Below are 24,529 nucleotides of genomic sequence, written 5' to 3'. Positions count from 1 at the left end.
TTTTTTATTTCCCTTCATTAGTCTATTCTTGTGGTTTCTGCATATATAAATGTCACAATGACATTTTCTGAAGCGGGTTTTCTTATTTATATGAAATAATTAAGATTCATTAGTTGAGGTGAAGGAAACGTGCGCTTTTTGGTAATAAGGTGGTTGACCTGCGTTTCCCTAGGTCGGTGTAGTAGCTGTTCCTGACAAGCAAATTAAAGCCCTGGACTCTCCCTCCCCCAGAATTAATTTTATGCTGCTCCAAGCCCCCCCCCCCCCCCCTTTTTTTTTTTTTTTTTTTTTTTTTTTTTTTTTTTTTATGCATACTGTGATGTGCAGAGTCGTCTTTGTCTCTGGCAGCGATCCTTCGATGATGTTCAAAGTGGCACTGACCTATAGAGCAAAGAGTGACTGCATCAATGCACTGTGAATGCAGGGAGCCATGGTAGAAAACAGGTTCTCCAGGAGTTTGGATAAAAATGAAAAGGAACAAAAGTACTCTTACCGTAGTAACTCAAACATAAGCATTCTGATAGGCCCATGAAGATGTTGTGGCATAGGCACCACAAGGTCACACTTCCACTTTTGTAGTTTTTAGCTATTGCAGTGTTTAAGTTGTTGCCACTGGCTGTCACATACTACCATACTTGTGTAGAGTTGGTGCTGCTGTTTTGTACTGGGAGCAGGCAAGCTCAGCTCCCCCAGCACTGTGACTGCGCTGCCACAAACCGCACCTGTCTGTCACTATTTACCATCGAGTCATTGGGACAGACTCCAAAACACATCGACAAACCCAAAGACCACCAATCAGTGATTAAATGCTTGGAAAGCCCTGGAAATGCCTCTATCACTAGCATCTAGAGAGGTCAGGCATGGTTTGTTTTAACGGGGAAGTAAACTTTCCTCTAACTTTTAGCTTTGGGTAAGCCTATAAGGTGGCTTACCTATAGATAGTGGAAATATCTCTTAAACATGCACTGTTTAGGAGATATTTTCATTACATGCAGCCAGTGACATCACTGGCGCATTTGCTCTGAAGGAACGGCCAGCTGTGCCCTTCCTTCCGAGCCCTACGCCGTAATTTGCTGCTCCCAGGCGAATGCACGGGAGTGATGTCATTGCGGCTCCGGCCAGTCAGCGCCAAAGTCCACGAACGGGTGAAGATGGGAGCCCGCTCCAACTGAGATCTCGGCGTGGGAGGGCTTTGTTTTAAGGTAGGTTTAACATAATGTGCTAGTATGCGATGCATACTAGCACATTATGCCTTTAACTTACCGGGTGTGAAAAGAAAAAAAAGTCCAGCGATTTACAACCACTTTAAGAGCCCTTTCACACTGGGGCGGGGTCGGCGTCGGCGGTAAAACGCTGCTATTATTAGCGGCGTTTTACCGTCGGTATGCGGCCGCTAGCAGGGCGGTTTTACCCCCCGCTAGCGGCCGAGAAAGGGTTAAATACCACCGCAAAGCGTCTCTGTAGAGGCGCTTTGCCGGCGGTATAGCCGCGCCGTCCCATTGATTTCAGTGGGCAGGAGCGGTATACACACCGCTCCTTCACCGCTCCGAAGATGCTGCTGGCAGGACTTTTTTTTACCGTCCTGCCAGCGCATCGCTCCAGTGTGAAAGAACTCGGGGCTTTCACACTGAAATGCAAGCAGCGACACTTTCGTGTCGGTTTGCAGGCGCTATTATTAGCGCAATAGCGCCTGCAAACCGCCCCAGTGTGAAAGGGCTGTAAAGCACTTTTACTGCTTGTTGGGAAGAACGTCGGCTGCTGGGTGAGCAAGCTATTAGTCTATTCCTCTACTCCTACACTTAATAGATCAGCTTTAATGCACAAATTGTAAGTACTTCAATTGGACTTGTAATCGGCTTTTTGCTGTCCCTGTATAGCAGGACTTGAGTGTAGGATGTTGCCTATGAGTTAATGCGCTAACCAGGAAGATGCTGTTAGGAGGAGTAAGCTGAGTGTAAGATGAGATCATCAATATGCTACTTCACTATTCAGTCACAGGCAAGGGGCAGGTACAGGACAGCCTGGCGCAGGGACAGTGGGTTGCATGCTGCTGGCTGTCCTTTAAACTTTGACACTGAGGACATCTGCTGGTGGCAAAGATGTACTGTTGGAGTATTGCACCAAAGACTGCTTTTTTCTTTATTTTTTTAATGGACTACTCCATATACTGAAATTCTGCTTTTACAAAGGGAAATGAATGGTCTTGGGTCCAGTTATTTTTAAGTCCTTTTTTTCACTGTGTAAATCTCTCTCATATTACGGGGTGCAGCCATAACGCTGGGCTTTCCAAAGAGTCTCTTATTTAGTGTGCCTTCCAAAAAATAAATTCTCACTGGTTCAAAGATTTTATAAACCAGTCAAGCCAGCTCTTTTCCCACTTACCTTGAGGCTCTGAATATTCAAACACACCAGCTTTCTACACTCTCAATACTAAAATGGAGTACAAATCCAACATAAGGAATAGGGTCTGCTTCTAATGGTTGCAGCAGGTGTGCAGATCTTGCTCTCCGGCATTCTTGGTCTTTAACCTGTAATAACCTTTAGTATAAACTTGCATACCTCCGTGCTAGAGCATTTGCCCCACGCCAGCTCTAAGGCCGGCCATAGACTGTTCGAATCTCAGCCGGTTCAGCAGGAACAAACTACATTTTGAACCCTGTGGGGGCAAGCTGAATGTACCAAGTTGATTGAACAACTTGGGTACAACCAGCTTGCTGGAATTACTTGCGATTATCGCTAGCGGCTGCTATAGCCACTAGCAATAATCACGGCCTTCTCTCAGCAGGGATGGCTTCCTCTGCATGCTGAAAGGCAGAGCCAGCTACCTTTTGGGTAGCTGGGTGGATCCTGACAACATAGTCAGGATCCTTTTTTGAGCCAGGTGTGCTCTGCCCCTAATCTCCATTGCATCCTCAAACTGTTGGGTGTTATGCAAATTGGCTTAAAGAGACAATGGTAATAGAAGGGTAACATAATTGCCTTTCTGGAAGAAAATGTAGCTAGGCCTGTGGTCTTGTGAGCTCTAAAGCAGAGATTGAAAATTTTCAACTCTGATCCTCCCATTTTAAGGGTGGTCACATGACTGAATGCCTTTGCTCTTTATACCAGCAGGACTGGTAATGTATACACTATATTGTTACATTTTGGGACGCCTGCCTTTACATGCACATGAACTATGATGGCATCCCAGTCTTAGTCTGTAGTGTTCATTATTGAGTTGGCCCACCCTTTGCAGATATAACAGCTTCAACTTTTCTGGGAAGGCTTTTCACAAAGTTTAGGAGTGTGTCTATGGGAATGTTTGACTATATTCTTAAAGAAGTGCATTTGTGAGGTCAGGCATTGATGTTGGACCAGAAGGCCTGGCTCGCAATCTCCACTCGAACTCATCCCAAAGGTGTTCTTTTGGGTTGAGGTCAGGACTCTGTGCAGGCCATCAAGTTCCTCCACCCTAAACTCGCTCATCCATGTCTTTATCGACCTTGGGCATTGGTCCAAATCATTTGGTGGAGGAGGATTATAGTGTGGAGGTGTGTGGTTTTTTTTTTTTTTTTTTTTTTTTTTTTTTTTTTTTTTTTTGGGTTGGGTTTGGCCCCTTAGTTCTACTGAAGGGAACCCTTGAGGCGTCCGCATACTAAGACATTTTGGACAGTTTTATGCTCCCACCAGTGCACAAAGCAAGGTCCATAAAGACATCAATCGCAAGTTTGTGCAGACCAGTCAAGTTCCTCCACCCTAAAGTCCTGTCCTCAACCCGATAGAACACCTTTGGGATGAATTAGAGTGGCGACTGCTAGCTTCTTAACCGCCATCAGTGCCTGACCTCACGAATGTGTTTCTGGAAGAATGGTCAAACATCCCCATAGACACACTCCTAAACCTTGTGGACAGCCTTCCCAGAAGAGTTGAAGCTGTTATAGCTGCAAAGGGTGGTCCAACTCAATGAACCCTACGGACTAAGACTGGGGTGCCATTAAAGATCATGTAAAGGCAGGCGTCCCAATACTTTTGACAATGTAGTGTAGCTTTATGGTAAGTTTCTAGTATACACCCTGTTCCAAATTATTATGCAAATTCTATTTCAGTGTCACAAAGATTAAATATTTTGTTTTTCAGTTTAACTCATGGATGGCATTGTGTCTCAGGGCTCTTTTGATCACTGAAAACAATCTCGGACACCTGTGATAATTAGATTGCCGGGTGAACCCAATTAAAGTAAAAACTACTAAAGGAGGGTGTTCCATATTATTAAGCAGAGCACCATTTTCAAGCAATATGGGGAAGAAAAAGGATCTCTCTGCTGCTGAAAAGGGTGAAATAGTTCAATGCCTTGGACGAGGTATGAAAACATTAGATATTTCACGAAAACTTAAGCGTGATCATCGCACTATTAAGAGATGTGGCTGATTCAGAGGACAGATTGTTTTGTGCAGATAAAGGCACATTGAGGAAGATTTCTGTCAGATCCATTCATCGGTTCAAGAGGGCAGCTGCTAAAACACCATTACATAGGAGCAAACAGATATTTGAAGCTTCTTGTGCCTCTGGAGTCCCACAGACATAAAGGTGTAGAGTCCTCCAGAGTCTTGCAACTGTGCATAAACCTTCCATTCGGCCACCACTAACCAATGCTTACAAGCAGAAACTGCTGCATTGGGCAGAAAAATACATGAAGACTAATTTTCAAACAATCCTGTTCACTGATGAGTGCCTTGCAACCATGGATGGTCCAGAAGGATTTAGTAGTGGATGGTTGGTGGACGGCCACCCTGTTCCAACAAGGCTGCGATGTCAGCAAGGCGTTGGTGGAGTCATGTTTTGGGCCGGAATCATGGGAAGAGAGCTGGTCGGCCCCTTTAGGGTCCCCGAAGGTGTAAAGATGACCTCTGCAAAGTATGTGGAGTTCCTAACTGACCACTCCCTTCCCTGATACAGAAGGAAGAACTATGCTTTCCGTAATAAAATCATCTTCATGCATGACAATGTACCATCTCATGCTGCAAAGAATACCTCTGCATCAATGGCTGCTATGGGGATAAAAGGAGAGAAAGTCATGGTGTGGCCTCCATCCTCCCCTGACCTCAGTCCTATTGGGAACATTTGGAACATCCTCAAGCAAAAGATCTATGAGGGTAGAAGGCAGTTTACATCCAAACAGCAGCTCTTGGAGGCTATTCTGACATCTTTCAAACAAATTCAAGCAGAAACTGTCCAAAAACTCACAAGCTCAATGGATGGAAGACTTGTGAAGCTATCAAATAAGGGGTCCTATGTTAAAATGTAACGTGACCTGTTAAAATGTTTAAAAAGTTAAAATGTTGTTTAAAGTTTGAAATGGCTTTTGATTTCAGTAAATATGCTGCAAACACAACAAATGACAATTTTCAGTTCTTTACAACCTATAAAGTGTTATGAAACTTATGCTGTGTACACACGATCAGACTTTACGGCATACTTGGTCCGGCGAACCTGAGTCCGTCGGACAATTCGATCGTGTGTGGGCTCCAGCGGACTTTTATTTTCTCAAAAGTTTGACGGACTTAGATTTGAAACGTGTTTCAAATCTGTCTGACGGACTCGAGTCCGGTCAAAGTCCGCTCGACTGTATGCTAGTCCAACCGACAAACTGACGCTAGGGCAGCTATTGGCTACTGGCTATGAACTTCCTTGATTTAGTCCAGTCGTACGTCATCACGTACGAATCCGTCGAACTTTGGTTGATCGTGTGTAGGCAAGTCCGTTCATTTGCGAAGTCCGCCAGACAAAGTCTGCCGTAAAGGCCGCTCGTGTGTACGCGGCATTACTGTGTGTAATAATTTGGAACAGTGCATTGTAAGTTTTATTCAAAAAAAAAAAAAAGTTATTAGAAGGTTTGTTCAATAAAATTTGAATTGTACTCATAATAGTTGATAACATGAGAATTATGCTGACTGTTCTTTACATCAATTATTTAGGTAAATGCGAAAAATATCATTGGCATAATTTAGAACAGGTTGTAGGTTCACTTCCATTGGAATGCTGAATTGAAGACCTTTTATGATGGCTGACCCATGAGACCATATTTTGGTTTGTGGCCTAGCATTCCTTTATTTCCACACTGTCAGATTAACTGAAATAATCAGGCTGACCATGTAGTGGGAAACCTCCGTGTTCCAAAAATAAAAGCTGAGCAGGAAGTCTGGCTAAGAGCTTGCTGTGGAGGAGATCAATTACATGGCTTGAAATGTGATTATTATGTCAACGTCCATTGAAGTGGAACTGACAGAGGCGTGGGAATGAAACCATGCTGCTGATGTCAGGCTCTGCAAATGAGCTGCTTGCATCCAACTGAAGGAGAAATTAAGTATTTTATGGATGTACACTCAATTCATAATGTGAAGTTAGGCCCTGACATGCATACAGGGATCATTGCATATCCACACCGGGCTTCTGTTTTTCGTTGAGGTATTTTCTGTACAATCCCTGGCCACCTCACTTTAATTCCTTCAGTTTGGTTTTTGGAAACACCATCTGAATTTGAATTCTAAGGTACTGTTGTGCTTTGTAAATACTTGACGTGCATTGCCTCTCTTATCCAGAATGTGTTACTGGGTATTGTGACCTGGTCCGCTACCACCCTCCTCAGACGGCAAGGTTTCTGTACACCCTCATTTGGCTGCTTTATTTTTTCCTCTGCTTCACCAACTTTTTTGTGGACCCTTATGCCTTACACCTATAGCATTTTGTTTGTTAAATTGTTCAGACAAGGTAGTCGAAAAACCGCTCGTCCAACAATTTGATGATGCCTTCATGGACTAATTTCAAATGACTTTTTGGCCCCTTTTTTTTATGCGGTGCGGTTTGCCTGCATCACTGGTGCAGCGCAGTGTACCTGCGGGTTTGGTGTGGGTTAGCTGCGCTTTACCATTGACCTTTGTGTCACTAAACCCATATTAAAAAATAAAACTATCAATAAATGGTGCATTACATGAAGAGCTGCTAGATTAAACCTTCAAAAAATCATGGTCGCGATTCAGCCCCCCTCACGATCTTAATCCATCATTTCCCCAACTTTCATGTTAAAGTGCAGAGCCGTTCTCTGCTCTGAGCTGTCAAAAGGGAAAAAAAAACCCAGCCAGTATTCTGTCAAAATACCCTGTTCATCGAGATCTCCAATCGCGTCACTTCCGGTTACTGTAAAGCATCCGTAATTGGAGATTTAGATGAGTTGCTTTTTTTTTTGACACCACACTGGCAAGCGTGTGCGCTCCGGTACATATTATGAGCGGACATTGTTAGTCTGCCCGATACTAACCAACAACATGGCCGCCTCCAAGGCAGTGACAACTTTTTCCTCTTTAGTCGCTGTTCTGTCAAAACGGCAAACTTTGTGTACTGGAGTGTACACACTTGGCGGTGTAGTCTTATTCTAAGACACGGTGGAGGGGCATGACACAGCCTGTGACTGGCAGAAATCCACCCACACCATATTGCAAAAAAAATAAAGATTTGATTTCAAATATATTTTTTGTATGACAATTTAAGAGTTTATTGGGGGTGTTTTTTATTTTTATTTATTTTTTTTAAAACATGTGACCAGCAGCATAGGACTAGAAGCTCCTCCTGATTGTTTCTCTGCAGACAGGCTGGGAAAGATCTGGGTCATGTGACAGCTTTGTTTTAGAAAAAGGGTACTTAGGTTGTTTTATTTATTAAAATAATTAGTGTCACCATGCATACAGAAATAAAGGGACAATTTAAAGGTGTGTATTTAGTAGCACTTTAAATTTTATGTCTCACGGTTTTGGTGCTCCTTCTGAAAGGGCACCAAATCTTCCTGGGAAACGTACATATATTTTTGCAGAAAAAAATAATGTGCATTTATTTAATTTTTTTTTTTTTCCCACAAAGGTCAACTTTGACTTTAACTATTCTCCTCACCATCTGCCAATAATGCTGCTTAAGAGGGAGAGAGACCAGCTGGAGATCCTACAGCAGTGGTTCTCAACTCCTGTCCTCAGGACACTAACAGGCCAGGTTTGCAAGATAACTGAAATACATCACAGGTGATATAATTTGCTGTTCAGTGATTGCAGTATTCTAGTCTGCATCTCCCCAAGGTAATATTTAAAACCTGGCCTGTTGGTGGGTCCCGAGGACTGGAGTTGAGAACCACTGTCCTACAGAATCCCAACACTTCGGGAGTGTCAGATTCCTGGTCCTCTCCTCGGTCTCTATATTGGGAGTGTACCTAGTGGGAGCACTAATCTCAATAAAAATCTGACGATCTCCAATGTTCCCCCGCTCGGCAAACCCAAATTAATTTTGGCTGGAGTTTGGTTTTAACTAATAATTTGTTCTGTTGCAAAAGGCTGCTTTGTGTTCTTACTTGTGTTCTTGTTTCTGTTTTTCTTTGAAGACTTCTCAATAAAAGTCAATTTGAAAATGAAGGGACCTATCTTCTGAAAACTGTTCTTGATAATGGTGGGTGGAGTTGCTCACTGGAGGCTTGTATTTCTAAGGGACTCAGACCGGGAGATATTTTCTTTGATTTTCGTTGCTTTATTTCTGCTTGGTACACATTGCAGCACCAAGAAATCTCTCCTTCCTCTTCATTCTTAATTATTGTAAATAAGCAGGTGTAGACTCCAGACTCGGTGGGGGGCGTCATGGACGACGAGGTGTGGGGTGGGGAGGCGCCATAAAGTTCTGAGGGGATTTCTTGCAGAGGCAAACTTGACTTCTAGTAGTGGCGGCTGCTCGTGTTTGCTGTAATATGCGGATTGACCGGCTTTGCTCCTATGAAGACACAAACTTGTTCTTCATATGCTGTTTTGAAAGCTGCAATGAATATTTATAATTACCTTAAAATAATTGACAAAGGCAATTAAACAATTCAAAGTCTAACGAGTTTTTCATGCCTGTCCATGCTTGTCTTCAGCATTTAGTATCAGGCATTGTGCAGATTACCAGCGCTCTCCCTCATAATTGGATTCTGAGCCGTTCTCAATGCAGTGGGTAGGAACATGTTGTTACTGAGAACTTAGAGAGGCTCTGCCACCATTAAAAGAACTAAAAGCAGCTCTCTAAACAAATGTCGCCAGTTATTTTTGCCAGTCCTATGTCCTCAATCTTCTGGGTTGAAGTACGCTCAGTGTGTGGACATCCTGTAAGTGCAGGGCAACATAGACCAGCTCTTGGTAAAGGCATGTATATATCTTGGCATTACCATGACCCACACCTGAAAAATCTCCAGGAGAAATGCTCCTTCTCCTGACAATGCATCGGCATACCATTTGTGTGTATTTGTACCCGTAGTAGGGCCCAGTAACTATTGTGCACATTTTTTTTCCTTTTTAATCCTACCTAAAATATTTAGACACCAAGTATAAAACTCCCCCGCCCCCAAAGTTAATGTGGTACATGGCAGGAACAGCTAGGTAGGATTTTTAAACTGGTAAAAGATAAGTAGCAATCTCTGAATAATTTTGAAATGGTAACCCGTAACAATAAAGTAGACATTTTATACCAAGTTGGCTGCAAAAGTGGAAATACACTTTAAGCCTGACTTCAGCTTGAACTTTCCACTTACTCTGCTGATAGTTCAAGGGAAGATGAGTTTTGTTCTGGAAGCAATGCTGTCTGATAGGGCTGCAACTAACGATTATTTTCATAATCTTAGTTGGCCGATTTGATAGTTTTGCTTAATCTGATAATAACCTTATTTAGTTAATATGTAAAGTTAAAAAAAGGCAATTTATTCTTTAATATCTATATGTAGTAGTAAATATAAATAACCAACTATATGGTTAGGGAGCAAAATGTCTAAGCAACTCTGAGAATAACAGACAGAAGAGAAATACTGTATATACTATTAGAGGTTGAATCTGGTAAACATCAGACTCGAGATCAAATTTTGTTATTTAAACCGGGGCTCTCGGCTGCTGCCGCCGCCATCCTCGGTCCGGGAGTAAGGAAGTAAAGCCGTGCGGCTTCACTTCCTGGTTCCCTACTGCGCATGCGCGAGGTCTCAGGTCTCTGCTGTGTTCTGGGACCTGTGTGTCTCCCAGAATACAGCGGGGGAGGACAGTGTAGGTGCCGGAAGTGGCGTAGGTCACCTCAATCGCTGTGGTGGTCTATGCCAGGAAGTGGGAGCAAATACCTGTATTAGACAGGTATCTGCTCCCTCCTCCCCCTGAAAGGTGCCAAATGTGACACCGGAGGGGGGGAGGAATCCAAAAAGTGGAAGTTCCATTTTTGGGTGGAACTTCACTTTAAAGAAAAGAATACTGTTTTGCAGATTTTTCAGACAGAACTGTAATATATTCTGTATGGCAGTCTCCCTTGTCATAGGCAGGTGGCTTGATAAAATCTCCCTGTGCCTGTCACTTATGCTGGTCATACAGAAATAATGTGTTTCTTCAAAACAAAAAATATACGATAATCGATACGTGTGGCCACCATAAGGCTCGGTGCACACCTATGCAGTTTGCTTTTGAGACCTTTCTGCTGTGCGTTTTGCTTTTTTTGCACACGCCTCTTTGCTGCAATTTTGCATTTTTTTTTTTTTTTGGGGCCAATTTGTTGTTGGGCAGGCAAAAAAAAAACGCAAATTGCAGCAAAAAGCACCACATGCTTTTCTGCAGCTTCTCCATTAGTCTATTTAACCAAACAAGCCAAAAAACAGCTTTGCATTGAAAAAAGTCTGACCTTTTCCAAATGCGTTGCGACTGAAAAAAGCATAGGTGTGACATAGGCAGCCATGTTAAATGGACTGTAGTGTGTGCCTGCAAAAAACGCATAGGTGAACAAGGCCTGTTCTGGGGTCTTCTAGCTCCTCCTGCCTTCAGAGCACCCCTATAGCAAGCTGCAAAGTATAGTATAGAGTGCCCCTATAGCAAGGTAAAACATCTTTTTTGCTTTTAGAACCACTCGCTTCCTGCCCGGGACTACATGTCCCATGAGGCATTGCTCCTCTCACATTCACAACTTCTCAGGAACTTCCTGACCTGTATGGATGGTGTACTGAGCTGTATGTGTGCCACACTGCATTTCCAGATATGTAAACAAATTTATGCGTTCTGTATGCAGGCCAACTAATCAGCTGACCGATTAAGCAACTATGAAAATAGTTGACAACTATTTTAATAATCGATTAGTTGTTTCGGCCCTACTGTCTTACACATGTGTAACAAACAAGGTCCTTTGACAAAGTCCTAATGACGAAACGCGTCAGGCGTGATCTTTCGGCAACCGGATGTGACGTACTGACGCCTTGCGTTCCAAAGAACTGAGGGAGGAAACCAGAAGTAGTGGGGGTCGGCGTGTATGGCTGAGCACACCACGGAACCATCTTTGGCCCCTCAGTAAGGTTTGATAATAACAAGGACATCAAGTTGTCATCAAGACTGACAAGGATTGTGAAAGTTTTAATTACACAGCGTCACAAAGGACTGTGAAAGTTTTATTGAATTTAAGTTTTGATGATCGGAGGAATCTCAAAAGTCTAGTCCCATTTAATCTATGTGGAGTTTTTCTTCTCATGTTTACGGTACCTGTGGATTTTGTTTGAGGCTCTGATTGAGGACACCATGTGGAGGTAGCATCTGGATATCCGTTGAGGATGATATATTTCAACGGTTCGGTGAGTTTAAACCCCAGAGGGGAGTGTGACACCCTGTCTTGAGGAATTTGGTGACAGGTGCACCTTTTACAGACAATACTAAGATCACCATCTGTGTCTACTTCGGACTCTTTCTCATCACCTCTTACTACCCCTATTTTTTTTTTTTTGTTCACTTATGTTGAGAGACATTTGTTAGCTAGTCACTTTAAATATTGACGGGTGCGCTGCTTTTGATGAATTGCTTGATTGGGAAGTTTTTATCTTATGAGAGGAATTGTTTTGTTTGTTTAAACGGCTACTGATATACACGTGATAGGTGAAATAAGTGTTGTAATATTTTACACACTGCCTGCGGTTGAAACTTAAACATCATAAAGCTGAGAAGGAAAAGTAGGTATCAGCAGTGCTAGGTTTTTTTTTTTTTTTTTTTTCCTCTTGTCTCTCTTGGCAGGGTTGACAACACTAATGCACACTTTGGAGACTAGGGCAAAGTAGGGCTGGGGAAAAAATAGATTTAAATCTTGAATCGCGTTGAGAGGTCAAATCGATTCAAAATTTAAGCAAATCCTTTTTTTCTTTTTTTTTCTTTTTTTTTTTCACCGCGCTGGTCCTGAGGAGCTGCGGGCAGGAGTTTTTAGGTGGGGCCGCGGCTTCAGCCTAGTCCGCGAGGCTGGACGCCACGGACTAGGCTGAAGCTGCGGCCTTGCCTAAAAACTCCTGCCCGCAGCTCCTCAGAACCGGCGCGGTGTCAGAAAAAAAAAAAAAATCGTGAATTGAGTTTTTTTTTTTTTAATTTATTTTAGAAAATCTCCCAGCCCTAGGGTAAAGCATTCTTGCTGCATAACAGGAAGTTATCTGACAGACCTTCATGGCAGGATCACCAAGTTATAATTGAATAAAAACTGCTATAAAATACTAGAAACTACTTTTGAAGTTTACATTATCTAGTTAAAGCTTCTGTGAGATTTTATTGATTTTGTTTTTTATAGTTGGTAATGTTAAATAAAGACACTAGTCCATTCAGTTCAACCTGTGGGTGTGTTGATTAATCATTTCCCATATCCTTGTATATTGTGTTCACTAAAATGCTTGTCTAAAGAGTTCCACATCCTTATCGCCCAGACAGTGAAAACCCCTCTATGCATTTTAAAGCGGAGCTCCACCCAAAAGCGCAAAAGAGGACGTTCTGCTTTAAGTACTCCTCCCCTCTCCCTAGACTTTTGGCATGTCGCGGATGGGGGGGAAGGGTTTAGTTTTTATTTTTAAGGGGAGGAGGAGGGAGTGGATACCTAGTTTTGACAGGTACCCGCTCTAGGTGATCTGAGCTGAAGTTTTCACATCCCCCTCCCTCCAGTTATCTGGGACATGTCACAGGTCCCAGATGACTGCCAGACCATGCAGGACACTAAGCGCGACTCGCACATGTGCAGTGCGCACCCAACTCTGAAGCCTTAAGCTGTCACAGCTGGTTGCCCACAATTGCAATGCCAGCGCCAAGGTGAGAAGAGGGAGAGCAGTGATGGCACGGGTGACCACGTCGCTACATCGTGGGGCAGGTGAATGTGTGTTTATTAAAAAACAACTACAAAAAGTGTATCTGTTGACTTCTAATAAACACAGAAACAACTGGAGTTCCTCCTTTAAAGTGTGAGCTCACCTTTTACAAAAAGTCTGTAAGGTGACCTTACACTGGACCCTCTCCCCATCCCCCATTACTGTCAGCACTGCGAGGAGAGAAAACCACCAGGATTTCAAATCTCAGACCAGTGAAGCGGCTTTTCTGTGTCTAACAGTGGGGGGGGGGGGAATCGTGGCACTCTGGTACAGCGAGACCGAGTGGGATAGGGAGAGAGGGTCCAGTGTAAGGTCACCTTAATGATTATCTGTATAGATGAACCTAACTGCTTCTCCTCCAACCTTTTAAAGTGGAAGTAAACCCTCCTTTCATTTTCAGCCAAGGAAGCTGCCATCTTGGCCTCTTACTCTGCAACTGCTATGATGCTGCACATGTGATCCTTTGACACCAGCCATTGGATTGTTTGACAGTTAGGTTGAGAGCACAGCCAGTGTGACAGCTAGCATTTCCGGTGTTCTGCCGAGAAAGTTCCCCTTGGCAGATAAGGACCCCCCTCTACTGCGCAGGCACAGCAATTGCGCAGTAGGAGCCGGCGGAAATAGCCGAAGCCGAAAAGAATAGAAATCGGCTGTACACGGCGCCTGTAAGGGGGCCCCTAGCGGGCTCGCTTCGCTCGCCATGCTTCGGGCACGGCCTCGCTTCGCTCTGCACTTTATTCTCCCTCTAGGTCCACTTGGATGGTGAGCCTTGAACCTGGACCTAGGGCGCAAGCGCCGTGTACAGCTGAGTTTTTCAGCTTCATCTATTTTCGGCAGCTCCTAGTCGTTCGCGATGCGCCTGCGCAGTACAGGGGGGTCCTTATCAGCCGGGGGAACTTTCTCGGCAAGACACCGGCATGCTGGAAATGCTAGCTAAAACTATCAGATTGATGGGTTTACTTCCGTTTTAAGCTGCATAGAGGCTTTTTCTTCAACCAGGGTGATTAAGGATGTTTTTTACATCTTTTTCTAAGTGGAATTCCAGGCTTTACTCAGCTACTCTTAAAACTGTCTGTCCCCCCAACATTTATATTTACCAACCTGTTTTAGAAGGATCCATATACTTAGCTATTTTCAGATCAGTCTGGTCACTTGATCTACCCTGTATCACCCGGTGGCAGTTTCAAGGGAGATGAGAGGGTGCTCCAATGATTGCTAGTAAAGCCTAGAAGTGGTGACCTCACCCATAGGCTTCAATGACCCATCCGTTATCAGAGCTTTCTCCTGTAGCAGCACTGACTGGCACAGGGAAGCTGGATCACATGACGAGCAGCCTCAAAATCGGTAAGTATACATAGGTTAATAATTATAGGTTTTTTTTTTTTTTTTTTTTTGGGATGGGGGACCCATTTTTTTAAGATTTTCTAAGAAGAGCCCAGAATTCCACTTCAAGCTGATCTTTCACATGTCAGCTGTGGTGGTCTAAATCGGCCTTTTTGAACCAGGGTGCCCAGGCACCCTGGGGTTTCTTCAGGGGTGCCTTGGCAAAATGCCTATAAATTCCCCAAAAATTGTATATAGGCATGTGAATGAAGGCTGCCTTTTTAGTTACACTAAGCCACATGTTTTCATTGTGCACCACTACAACCTTCTAACTACTGGCGTCCTAACTATCAATGGCATCACCTGTTGATAAAGGAGGATGTCAGTTGCCTGCACAGCATCCTTGTTTGACCCTTCCCAGCCCCTCTCCGTCAGGGTTGGGGTCACATTAACTGAGTAATGAAGAAAGGAAAGAAGAGAAACCTTGGAATACTAGTCAGAACCAGTTTGCAAAAGCTTTTGCTTCGGAAGAATAAATCTCTTAATGTTGGGTGTTCTACATGTGTGGATGATGCTGCATTGTTTACGACTGTTAGAATAGTTTTTTTTGCATTTTAGAATGGGGTGCCTCAAGACTGTGTCCATTTTATTTAAAGGATGCCTTGAATGAAAAAAGGTTGAGGAACACTGGTCTAAATGACAGATTTTGATTGGTTTGGTCATAGTGTTAGTGTTTGACTTGTGCCTATGGGTTATTTGCAAAAAAGATTATTGTAAATACATTTTTAGTCCTTCCTAAAAGGTAATGAGACTTATTTTGATATTAAAGCTTGTTCTTATAATGGGGTCGTACCACCCTGGCATCGATTCTGAGACACAATATTTTGTCCTTTTGCAGACCGTGGACATCCACAAAGAGAAGGTGGCTCGCAGAGAGATTGGTATCCTAACAACCAACAAGAACACTGCAAGGAGTCATAAAATTATAGCTCCAGCCAACATAGAGCGTCCCGTCAGGTACATACGAAAGCCTATAGACTACACGGTGCTGGATGATGTAGGCCATGGAGTGAAGGTAAGAGGACCAATTTTGTTATGACGTTATTTAGCACAATTTGCTTCCTTTACATGTGCAAAGGTAGTGAACTGGAACACATACACTTCCTGTTCAAGAAATAGCAACTTTCTTTTGCATCAGAATTGTGAGTTTCTTCAGAAGCTATTAGGTAAAACACAGTGGGGCTTTTATAGTACATTTAATTTATTGGCTTGAACCCTATTATGTAGCCTCCCTCCCTTGTCAATCCTCTTTGGCAAACTAAAACTGACCCCAGAAATTGAACTGTTCTTGTAAAGAATTATATTCTTTTGGTCATGTTACTGTACCGGTTTTTGCCTGTAGGTGCAGTTTTTCAGTACCGTGGGTCATTCAGGACATGTAGGAGTAGGGGACACCTCCAGCTTTACAAAGGATGCTCAACAAAAAAACATGTTTTTTCGTCACCTCAGTTTAAGTTCATATTAAAGAGGTTGTAAACCACAAAAAAAAAAAAAAAATCAAAAACCTGCAAGACAATAGCATAATGTGCTAGTATGCATGGCATACTAGCACATTATGAAATACCTTAGAACAAAGCCCTCTCAGTGGCGCTCAGTCACTGCTGAGAGGGCTGACATCTCCCGTCCTTTATTCCTGGATCACCTGCTCTGGTGCTGAGTGACATGCGCGCAGGAGCCCTCAGTTCCAGCTAGAAGCTGAGGTCTGGAACGGACCTTCATTCAGGAGATATTGGTGTAGGGCTGACCGCAGGTCAGCCTGTATTTGTGGGAGGAGTCGGGCTGCATAAATCCTCCCCTCCTCCCCTCCTCCCCTCCGTCCTTCCTTGTCGACGGTGACTCTCACGTATCCCACCCACCCATTCCCCCTTCTTTCTTTTACTTTCCCTGTTTAATCATTACTTGGGTATGCCCCCTTTTAGGCATACTGACCATGGCACACCCCAGGTCTATTTTCCATAGCTTCTTCCTTTTTCTAAAACAATCCATAAGGAGACTGAGTACAAATTTTACCTACACGAACGCCTTATAGGCAAAAATAACAAACCAGGGTTTACAACCGCTTTAATGCCCATGGTTTTAGATTATGATGCTTAAATAAGCCAATAGAAGTGTAATGGTAAGGTGTCCATAAACTTTTTGCCATAGTGTATGTCCTATACTTAAAAAAAGCTAGAAAAGTAAAAAAATGATCTAAATATGCCTGGGTGAAGCACTGACTAGGTTGACTTCATCTCTCATTGGTGATATTTTTTGCTTCCCTTAAGCTGCCCACCTGTTCATCTACAGTAGCTTTAGCCTTTCTTGGAAATGGCTTTTTCTGACTGGATGAGGTTCAGATTGTGTCATCAACCCCCTGCCGCTCCACCTTGTCCAATCAGAATAATTCTCTTGATTTTTTTTTTTTTAATATAAATAATTCTCTGATTGGACAAGGTGGGGTGGTGATGACACAATCTCCGCCTCTTTCAATCGGAGAATGCTTTGTATTCATTGAGAAAAATGCAAGGCGCCCATGTTGAGTGTGCGATCCCCTGTGGTTATGCAGCAGGGTAGCCGATCGACACAGGAGCCAGAAGACAGCGAGGATCAATGTAGTTGCAGTGTTTTAACCTACCTAACTTTAGCCTTTACCATTAATCAGGGCTAGAACAAGTGAAGACGCGAGACGCTAAGAAGGCTGCTCCCCGCCCCTCCACAGCTCATCGCTCCAATGGGCGTGGAGGATCAGAGCAGAGCAGGAGAGATGCTGACTGACAGGCAGCATCTCTCCGCTCGGGGAGTAGTGAGAACCAAGCCATCAGCGGTGTTTGGTGGCTCGTTTCTCAGTGCAGAGATGCCGGAAGAACAGCTGCAGCATCGGTCTGATTCTGCAACCACCGAGGTAAATATATTAAAAAAAAAAAAAAAAAAAAAAAAAAAAAAAAAGCCCATACCCTTTTTTAAATTGAATACTCACCTTAAAATTGGTCTTGGCTTTTTTAGAGAAAATAAAGGTTTTGTTCAATGTCATGTGTTACTTTTATTTTCTACCCTGCAAAAAAAAAAAAAAATTTGACTGTCTTTTTTACTAGATTTTGTAACTGAGCCCCATTGTCCTGTAAGACGAGAATAGCAAAGTACCTGCAGCTTGGGTTTAGTTGCAAAGAGAGGATCTGGGATTCAGGTGCACAATCCAGACCTCACTGTACTAATGAGATTTGGCTTCTTAGACTTGATTAGGTCCATGGCTAATAATCTCTTTCTAGACTTCCATTAATCTCTATATTGACCGAACATCTCTTAATGTGCTATATTGGTGATCTGTGTATATGAAATAACTTGTGTATTTAATTTGGTTATGAAATGTCTAAACGATCAAACCCTCTATGTAGCCTCTTTGTAATCTAATAGAAATTGAATTTTTCTTCACCGAAAGCATGAAGTCATTTTGTTCCCATGCGCTCCTTGCCTCTGGGGGGTGGGGGAGACACCGAAGCTGTCTTGTGGTAATTCTCTTGGAAACAAAAAGCAGTTTTGTTTTATTTGTAGAGGCTTGAATGCAATCTGCAGAAAACAAGTTACTTGCATAGACTGTAGAGTGACCCGCAGATCATTGCATGGCATGGATAGGTGCATGGCCACAGCAAGACAGCTGCTGGAACCTCTGCGTGTTTTAGATGTTTCTCCATGGCATATTGTCAGCTTTTTAAATCTAGATTCCAGGTATTCAGCTCCTTTATAAAAAGCGGAAGGTACACAGATTAGGTCCAAGCAGGTGTATGACATCTCCTGGGCTTTTCTCTATATTTACATCTGACAGTTTATTGCACTCTGACCACTATCGCTGATGCTAATGCTTCAGTATTAGAATTGGTGCAGATGCTATACCTGCCCCTCCTGCCCAATTGCTGAAGCCTTTGTATTATGTGAACTCTTTCACTAAATACAAGGGCTTCTCTGAATGGTCGGGTGGGCGGGGGGCATAGCTACTCCCTTCTCACAACCCCTAGTGTGTCAGTATATGCCCTGGCAGAACCATAAACCGGTCCAATATAAATGAAAGTTAATGGGATGCTGCGCACCTCCTTGGACTTGTGTGCTTGAATTCCTGGAATTCTGCTTTAAATCCAAAAATGGTCAAACATTTGTAATAAAATGGGGCAAAATATTTAGATGGGGGTATTACAGAAATTTAAATTTGAATGTTGGCCATTTGAGTGTTCGATATCCTATGGCGGTGCTTAGAAACATGTTACACCCTAAATACAGGTTCCTAAAGGAGAACTTTATTTTTTGCCTGTTTACATGCATCAAGAGACCATTGAAAATGCATGGGCAATGCAACATGCGAAAAGCCACACAATTTTTAAAGGGTCTTGTGATTATTTGCAAACGGTAGTAACCCCTGACAACCAGAACCTACATTATTGAAGGTAGAATACAAGCGGTCGGTCCCCTAGTTATAAACATCCGACTTACAAACAACTCCTACTTACAAACTGAGGGAGACAACGGGAAGTGAGAGGAAATCTCCCCCTTGGAAGGGAAATTCACACCTGTAATGCCCTGTACACACGGTCGGACTTTGTTCGGACATTCCGACAACAAAATCCTAGGATTTTTTCCGACGGATGTTGGCTCAAACTTGTCTTGCATACACACGGTCACACAAAGTTGTCGGAAAATCCGATCGTTCTAAACGCGGTGACGTAAAACACGTACGTCGGGACTATAAACGGGGCAGTGGCCAATAGCTTTCATCTCTTTATTTATTCTGAGCATGCGTGGCACTTTGTCCGTCGGATTTGTGTACACACGATCGGAATTTCCGACAACGGATTTTGTTGTCGGAAAATTTTATCTCCTGCTCTCCAACTTTGTGTGTTGGAAAATCCGATGGAAAATGTCCGATGGAGCCCACACACGGTCGGAATTTCCGACAACACGCTCCGATCGGACATTTTCCATCGGAAAATCCGACCGTGTGTACGGGGCATAACAGTTATTATGGGAAAAAGGTACCTCCCACTCACTGATGCTTTATTGCCAATCCAAAATTTTCTAAATCCAATTGTCATTGCGACACAAAGTAAGGTGAAATCTGAACAGGAGCACAGACAGCAAAACAAACATTGCAGGGGTGATAACCCTCCCCTATGCTATCCAAAAAGCTTAAAAATAGTTATTTTGGCTGGAGCTACACTTAACAAATGTAACTGTTCCGACTTAACAGATTCAACTTAAGTACAAACCTACAGACCCGATCTTGTTTATAACCCGGGGATCTCCTGTAGTGCACATTGCATTTTGATTGGTTGTTATGGGTCCCACACTTTGTAGCGGTCTATTAAATAAGCCTGATATTTGGCACCCACTGAAAATAATTGCTTTTTAATTGCATGAGTACTTTGTCCTTTCTGTAATGAGGAAAATCTTTGCTTTTTACATCCACCTACACTGTAAGTAAAATAAAGGTTTTAACCGTAGGGATATCTCCTAGCAACGCTGAGTGCTCTTATGTCCTAGGTGTCAGAGCCACAGCGCGTGATTGTTTGCAAAGTGTACGTGCCGCAAATAGACTGTGCGCAGTTTGGAACAAGTGATGGAAGGTTGACGATTTGCTTCTCTCCCACGCTGTATTTTTTTTTTTTTTTTTTTCTTTTGCTAGGCGCTGCAGTGGGCACAGGGACCTCGTAACCCGTAGCTGAAGAGCAGCGGGTTCAAGTTCTTCCTCTTCTGTTACTAACATAACATGCAGAGACTTGCAGTTCTAGAACATTTGTAGGGAAAGTTTGATTGTGCCTGGACCCAGTCAGTGAACGGTCTTGTCAGGAACAGAACACTAATTTTGTGGCTTATTTTGGAAAACCACAAACTATACAGCGCAATCCCAGGTGTAAAATTAGCAAATCCTTCCCCATTTAAGTCCATGTGATTTTAAGAAGGGCTAAATCGGTCCATAAGTCCATGCTGATTAATACGGTCCATAATGGAACTAATCACAGCACACAGAGGGCAGCTCTACCGAGAAATGGGAAGGATCTCTAAAAATAACTGTAGAGAAACACGATGGGGTGCCACTAAGTGCAGTAGTAAAGCAACTTTAATAAAGTAGCCAAATGTGCACTCACACGATAAATCCACAATAAGATCGCTTGTCAATAAAGTAGAATCTACAGGGGGATCGTCCTCACACAGGATCTGTGGGCCAAAACTATGAAATGGACAAAAATACCAAGGTTCAGAAATGATCAGATTTTTAGCTCACAAGTAATGACAGTGGTGTTGATTTACTAAAACTGGAGAGTGCAAAATCTGGTGCAGCCAATCGGCTGCTAACTTCAGCATATTCAATTAACCTATTCACGACAACACCTCCCAAGCCTAGCCTAGGGTCACACTGTAGCGATGCAGGAACTAGTGTGATTCCAGTGCCGGTACCCGCATCGCATCTCCCCCGAAGGCAGTGCAGACTGCCCTCTGCAAACCGCTGTGGGCGTCAATACAATGTTAATGACACCCCAAGATCAGTTCACAGATCGCAGTGTGAACTGTATGTTTGGACAGGAATCAGATGGCATGGGTGAGAACACCCATGCCATCAGATTCCAGTGCGGGGGGGAAAAAAAAGTCCCTGCACCTTTTTTGTGTAAATCCAATGCAAGTTCAGCTATATAACTGTGTGGCTTAACTATCATTGCACAGACATCGAATGCGATCGGCACCATAGCTCGGATGCGACTTACATGCGATGCCTGTGTTTGCTGCAGTGTGAACCCAGGCTTAAGATAGTGGGAAGCGGGGTGTGGCTTAAGATCATATGACTGTCATTATTGGCTGTCATGGCGGTTACTGCATGTGATCGGGAGCTTTTGGTTAGATGCCGGTCACTGCTGGGAGCGTGCAGCGCTATTGACCTCAATTCACACAAATATGCGACCTCTCGGCACTAAGGCCCAGGTGCCAAGAGGCTGCATATTTGCATGAATTAAGATCAATAGCGCTGTGCCAAGGGGTTAAGCTTTGACAAAAAAAAAAAAAAAAACCTGAAAGCCGATTGGTTTGTAATAAAGTAGCCCCAATATTCTAGGAGGAGATGTGCTGGATCACTAAGAATCTGGTGCAGCTGTGCATGGTAGCCAACCGGCTTCTATCTTCAGTTTGTTCAATTAAACTTTGCCAATAAAACCTGGAAACTGATTGCAAAATCTGGTGCAGTTCTGCATAGAAACCACTCTCCGGTTTTAGTAAATCTCCCCCAGAGTCTTCCAGTATTTGATTTTTCTCCAACTCAACTCTCCAAACATGAAAGGCATGGTTTTGTTGCTATAGGTAATGAGATCTGTTTGGCCTTCGGATGGAATGGTTTTTGAGGCCTTGTCTGCTTTATTTTCTTTTCTGTGACCCAGCGCCCTGGTCACCTATCTCATGCCACCGGCTCCACTTCTTCCTCACAGGGTTACATTCTATATCCCCCTTTCCTCCCCCCAGACCATCTTCTTCTAGCGCTCTGTTCACTTTTCACACAGCAACCTGTGTTACTCCACGTTTAAATGGAATGAATAAAAGCAAACCCATGTTACTCTGTTTAAATGGCTTTAATTAAAGCGAATGCCTTATTTACAAAGGGCAGCTTGGGGCTCTTTTTCCTCTTGCCTTCTATATGTTGTCAGGCTGGGTTTATCCTGTCTGTAACATAGTATTGCTACTTCTGCCATGTGGTTGAAGTACGACAGCTGTCCAGACGGCACAGAAACAGATTGCAGAAAATAAATCACAGATTAAACAAAGTGAGGGGTATTCCCTGTTCTTGCACCCATTTACAGAGATGTGTTCCCTAGATTAGATGCTGATTTATTGTGTTAAATCCTGGAAACAAAAATCTGGAATCCTTAAAGCATTTAGGGAGAAAATGGCTCATTGTCTAATAAGAGAAATATGTAGCCTTGTAATACAATGATGCAGAATGTTCTCACTCCAGCTATTCTGTACTCTGCCAGGCAGTTTAATTGTTTCCATGCCTCTTGTTCAAACTGAGGCCTGATGGATCAATGTGAATCAGATTCAAAAATGCTTGCTGGGGAGGACTGACTCCAGTTCTTGAAAATACTCCAGGTTTCCTGTCAATTTTAGAGTCTTAAGTTTTTTTTTTTTTTTGTTTTTTTTGTTTTTATTTGAACATGGCATGGTACTTACAATCAGTGAGAAGTGTCCCTTGTGCCGATGGCTGCTGACTTGAAATCTTTCTTCCTATTTAACCACTTACGGACCGCCGCACGCCGATATACCTCTTAACTTTGAAGAGGAATATCATTGTTATGGTAGCAGCTAGCAGTCCGTTTTACGATAATGGTGGTCTCTGCGTCAGATTTGCAGCGAGATCACTTTTATCGTCAGCGGAAGCCGCTCCCCCCCGCCCTTCGGTGTCCTCCGCTGCTTACTGGAGCTGTCGGCAGAGGCATTCGGATCCTCAAGTTAGTGGCATGGAGACGAGTGAGGAGAAGATGGCCCTCACCCGTCTCCATACCATTGCAGGGCGGAAGCAATGTCAAAACGTCACTTGGGCCCATAGCTCTGAAAGGGCCATTTTATTATTTATTTATTTTTTTGTGTAAATATGAGATCTGAGGTCTTTTTGACCCCAGATCTCATATTTAAGAGGCCCTGTCATGCTTTTTTTTTTCCTTTTACAAGGGATGTTTACATTCCTTGTATTATGAATAAATTGACCCATTATTTTTCTTTTCTTCGTGTGCAGAAGCGAACGCATACATGAGTAGCACCCGCATATGAAAACTGTGTTCAAACCACACATGTGAGGTATTGCCGTGATCGGTAGAGCATGGGCAATAGTTCTAGCCCTAGAGCTCCTCTATAACTCAAAACATTCAACCTGTAGAATTTTTTAAAATGTCGCCTATGGAGATTTTTAAGGGTAAAAGGTTGTCGCCATTCCACAAGCATGACATGTTGGGTATTGCTTTACTCGGCGTAACATTATTTTTCACAATATAAAAAAAAAAAAAAATTGGGCTAACTTTTACTGTTTTTTCTTTTATTTTTTAATTAGAAAAAGTGTATTTTTTCCCAAAAATGCGCTTGTAAGACCACAGCGCAAATACGGTGTGACAAAGTATGGTAGCAACCGCCATTTTATTCTCTAGGGTGTTAGAACCCCCAAACATTATTATACATTTTTTTTTTTTTTTTTCCCTAGCAAAAAAAACTGTTTTTAACTTTAAAACAAATCTCAGAGGCTCGGTCCTTAAGTGGTTAATGTATTAAATAGATTGTTGGTCAGTTAAGTCATCTCTTGATTGACACGAGGACAAGAACGGAGACGGGTGTGAGTGTCACCAGCAAAACATATGGGAAAAAATCTGGTAGATGTTCCAACCACACCTACTAAATAAAATGTTTTGTTTGTGTCTGGCCCCACCTTAGAGATAACCCATCACTTCTGTCCTAGTGACACCCATTGACACAGGAAGTGGCACTAAATACGTTATAAACTTTAGCTAATATTTAAAAACCACAAAGATTGTTAATTCTTGACACCCCAAGTACCCAATGCTGTCTACCTGCTGCAGCTATTATAAAGGGTTTTTCCATTAACTTTCTATTCTGGAAAAGGATTCCAAGATGGGATGGAGAACTGGGAATTACTGTGGGGACTCAAGATTCCTCCCTGGGATTCAGACAGCCAAGACTAATTAAATTTTTAGTTTGTTGTATGGAGATCATCTTTTTAGGATTTGCTACTGTATAGTTTTGTAAGAAATGGGAAAGTGCACATTCATGCTGTAATCACCATGTCAGATGGTTTGGACGAGGATCTGACTTTAATGATGTTAAATGGGCTGAAAATGGACCAAAGTAGTGCAAGAACCTTTTTCAGAGTCGGACCGACTTCTGTAGTTTGGGGGGGGGGGGGGGGGTGCTGGAAAGGCTGATGCACACAGAAGGTTTTTTATCTTAATGCATAGAATGCAGCCATTAAGATAAATA

General features: G+C 42.9%; 1 protein-coding gene across 15 annotated transcripts in view; it reads left to right on the top strand.

The window, feature by feature from the left end:
• The window catches only part of ABI1 (abl interactor 1), a 116,715-nt gene that overhangs the window by 43,030 nt on the left and 49,156 nt on the right, over window positions 1–24,529 (top strand). For all 15 annotated transcript variants that reach the window (XR_012244388.1, XM_073629799.1, XM_073629805.1 and 12 more), the window contains exon 3: window positions 15,381–15,557. Coding sequence is in view for 14 of the 15 variants with exons in the window: in XM_073629799.1 (XP_073485900.1) it covers window positions 15,381–15,557 (177 nt within the window). In the remaining variant the exon portion in view is untranslated. The remainder of the gene's footprint in view (window positions 1–15,380; window positions 15,558–24,529) is intronic.

Source organism: Aquarana catesbeiana, linkage group LG05 (genome assembly GCF_042186555.1).
Source record: "Aquarana catesbeiana isolate 2022-GZ linkage group LG05, ASM4218655v1, whole genome shotgun sequence".
Classification (NCBI taxonomy): domain Eukaryota; kingdom Metazoa; phylum Chordata; class Amphibia; order Anura; family Ranidae; genus Aquarana; species Aquarana catesbeiana.
Note: the sequence above shows the minus strand (reverse complement) of the source record. Positions and strands in the feature narration are given on the sequence as shown.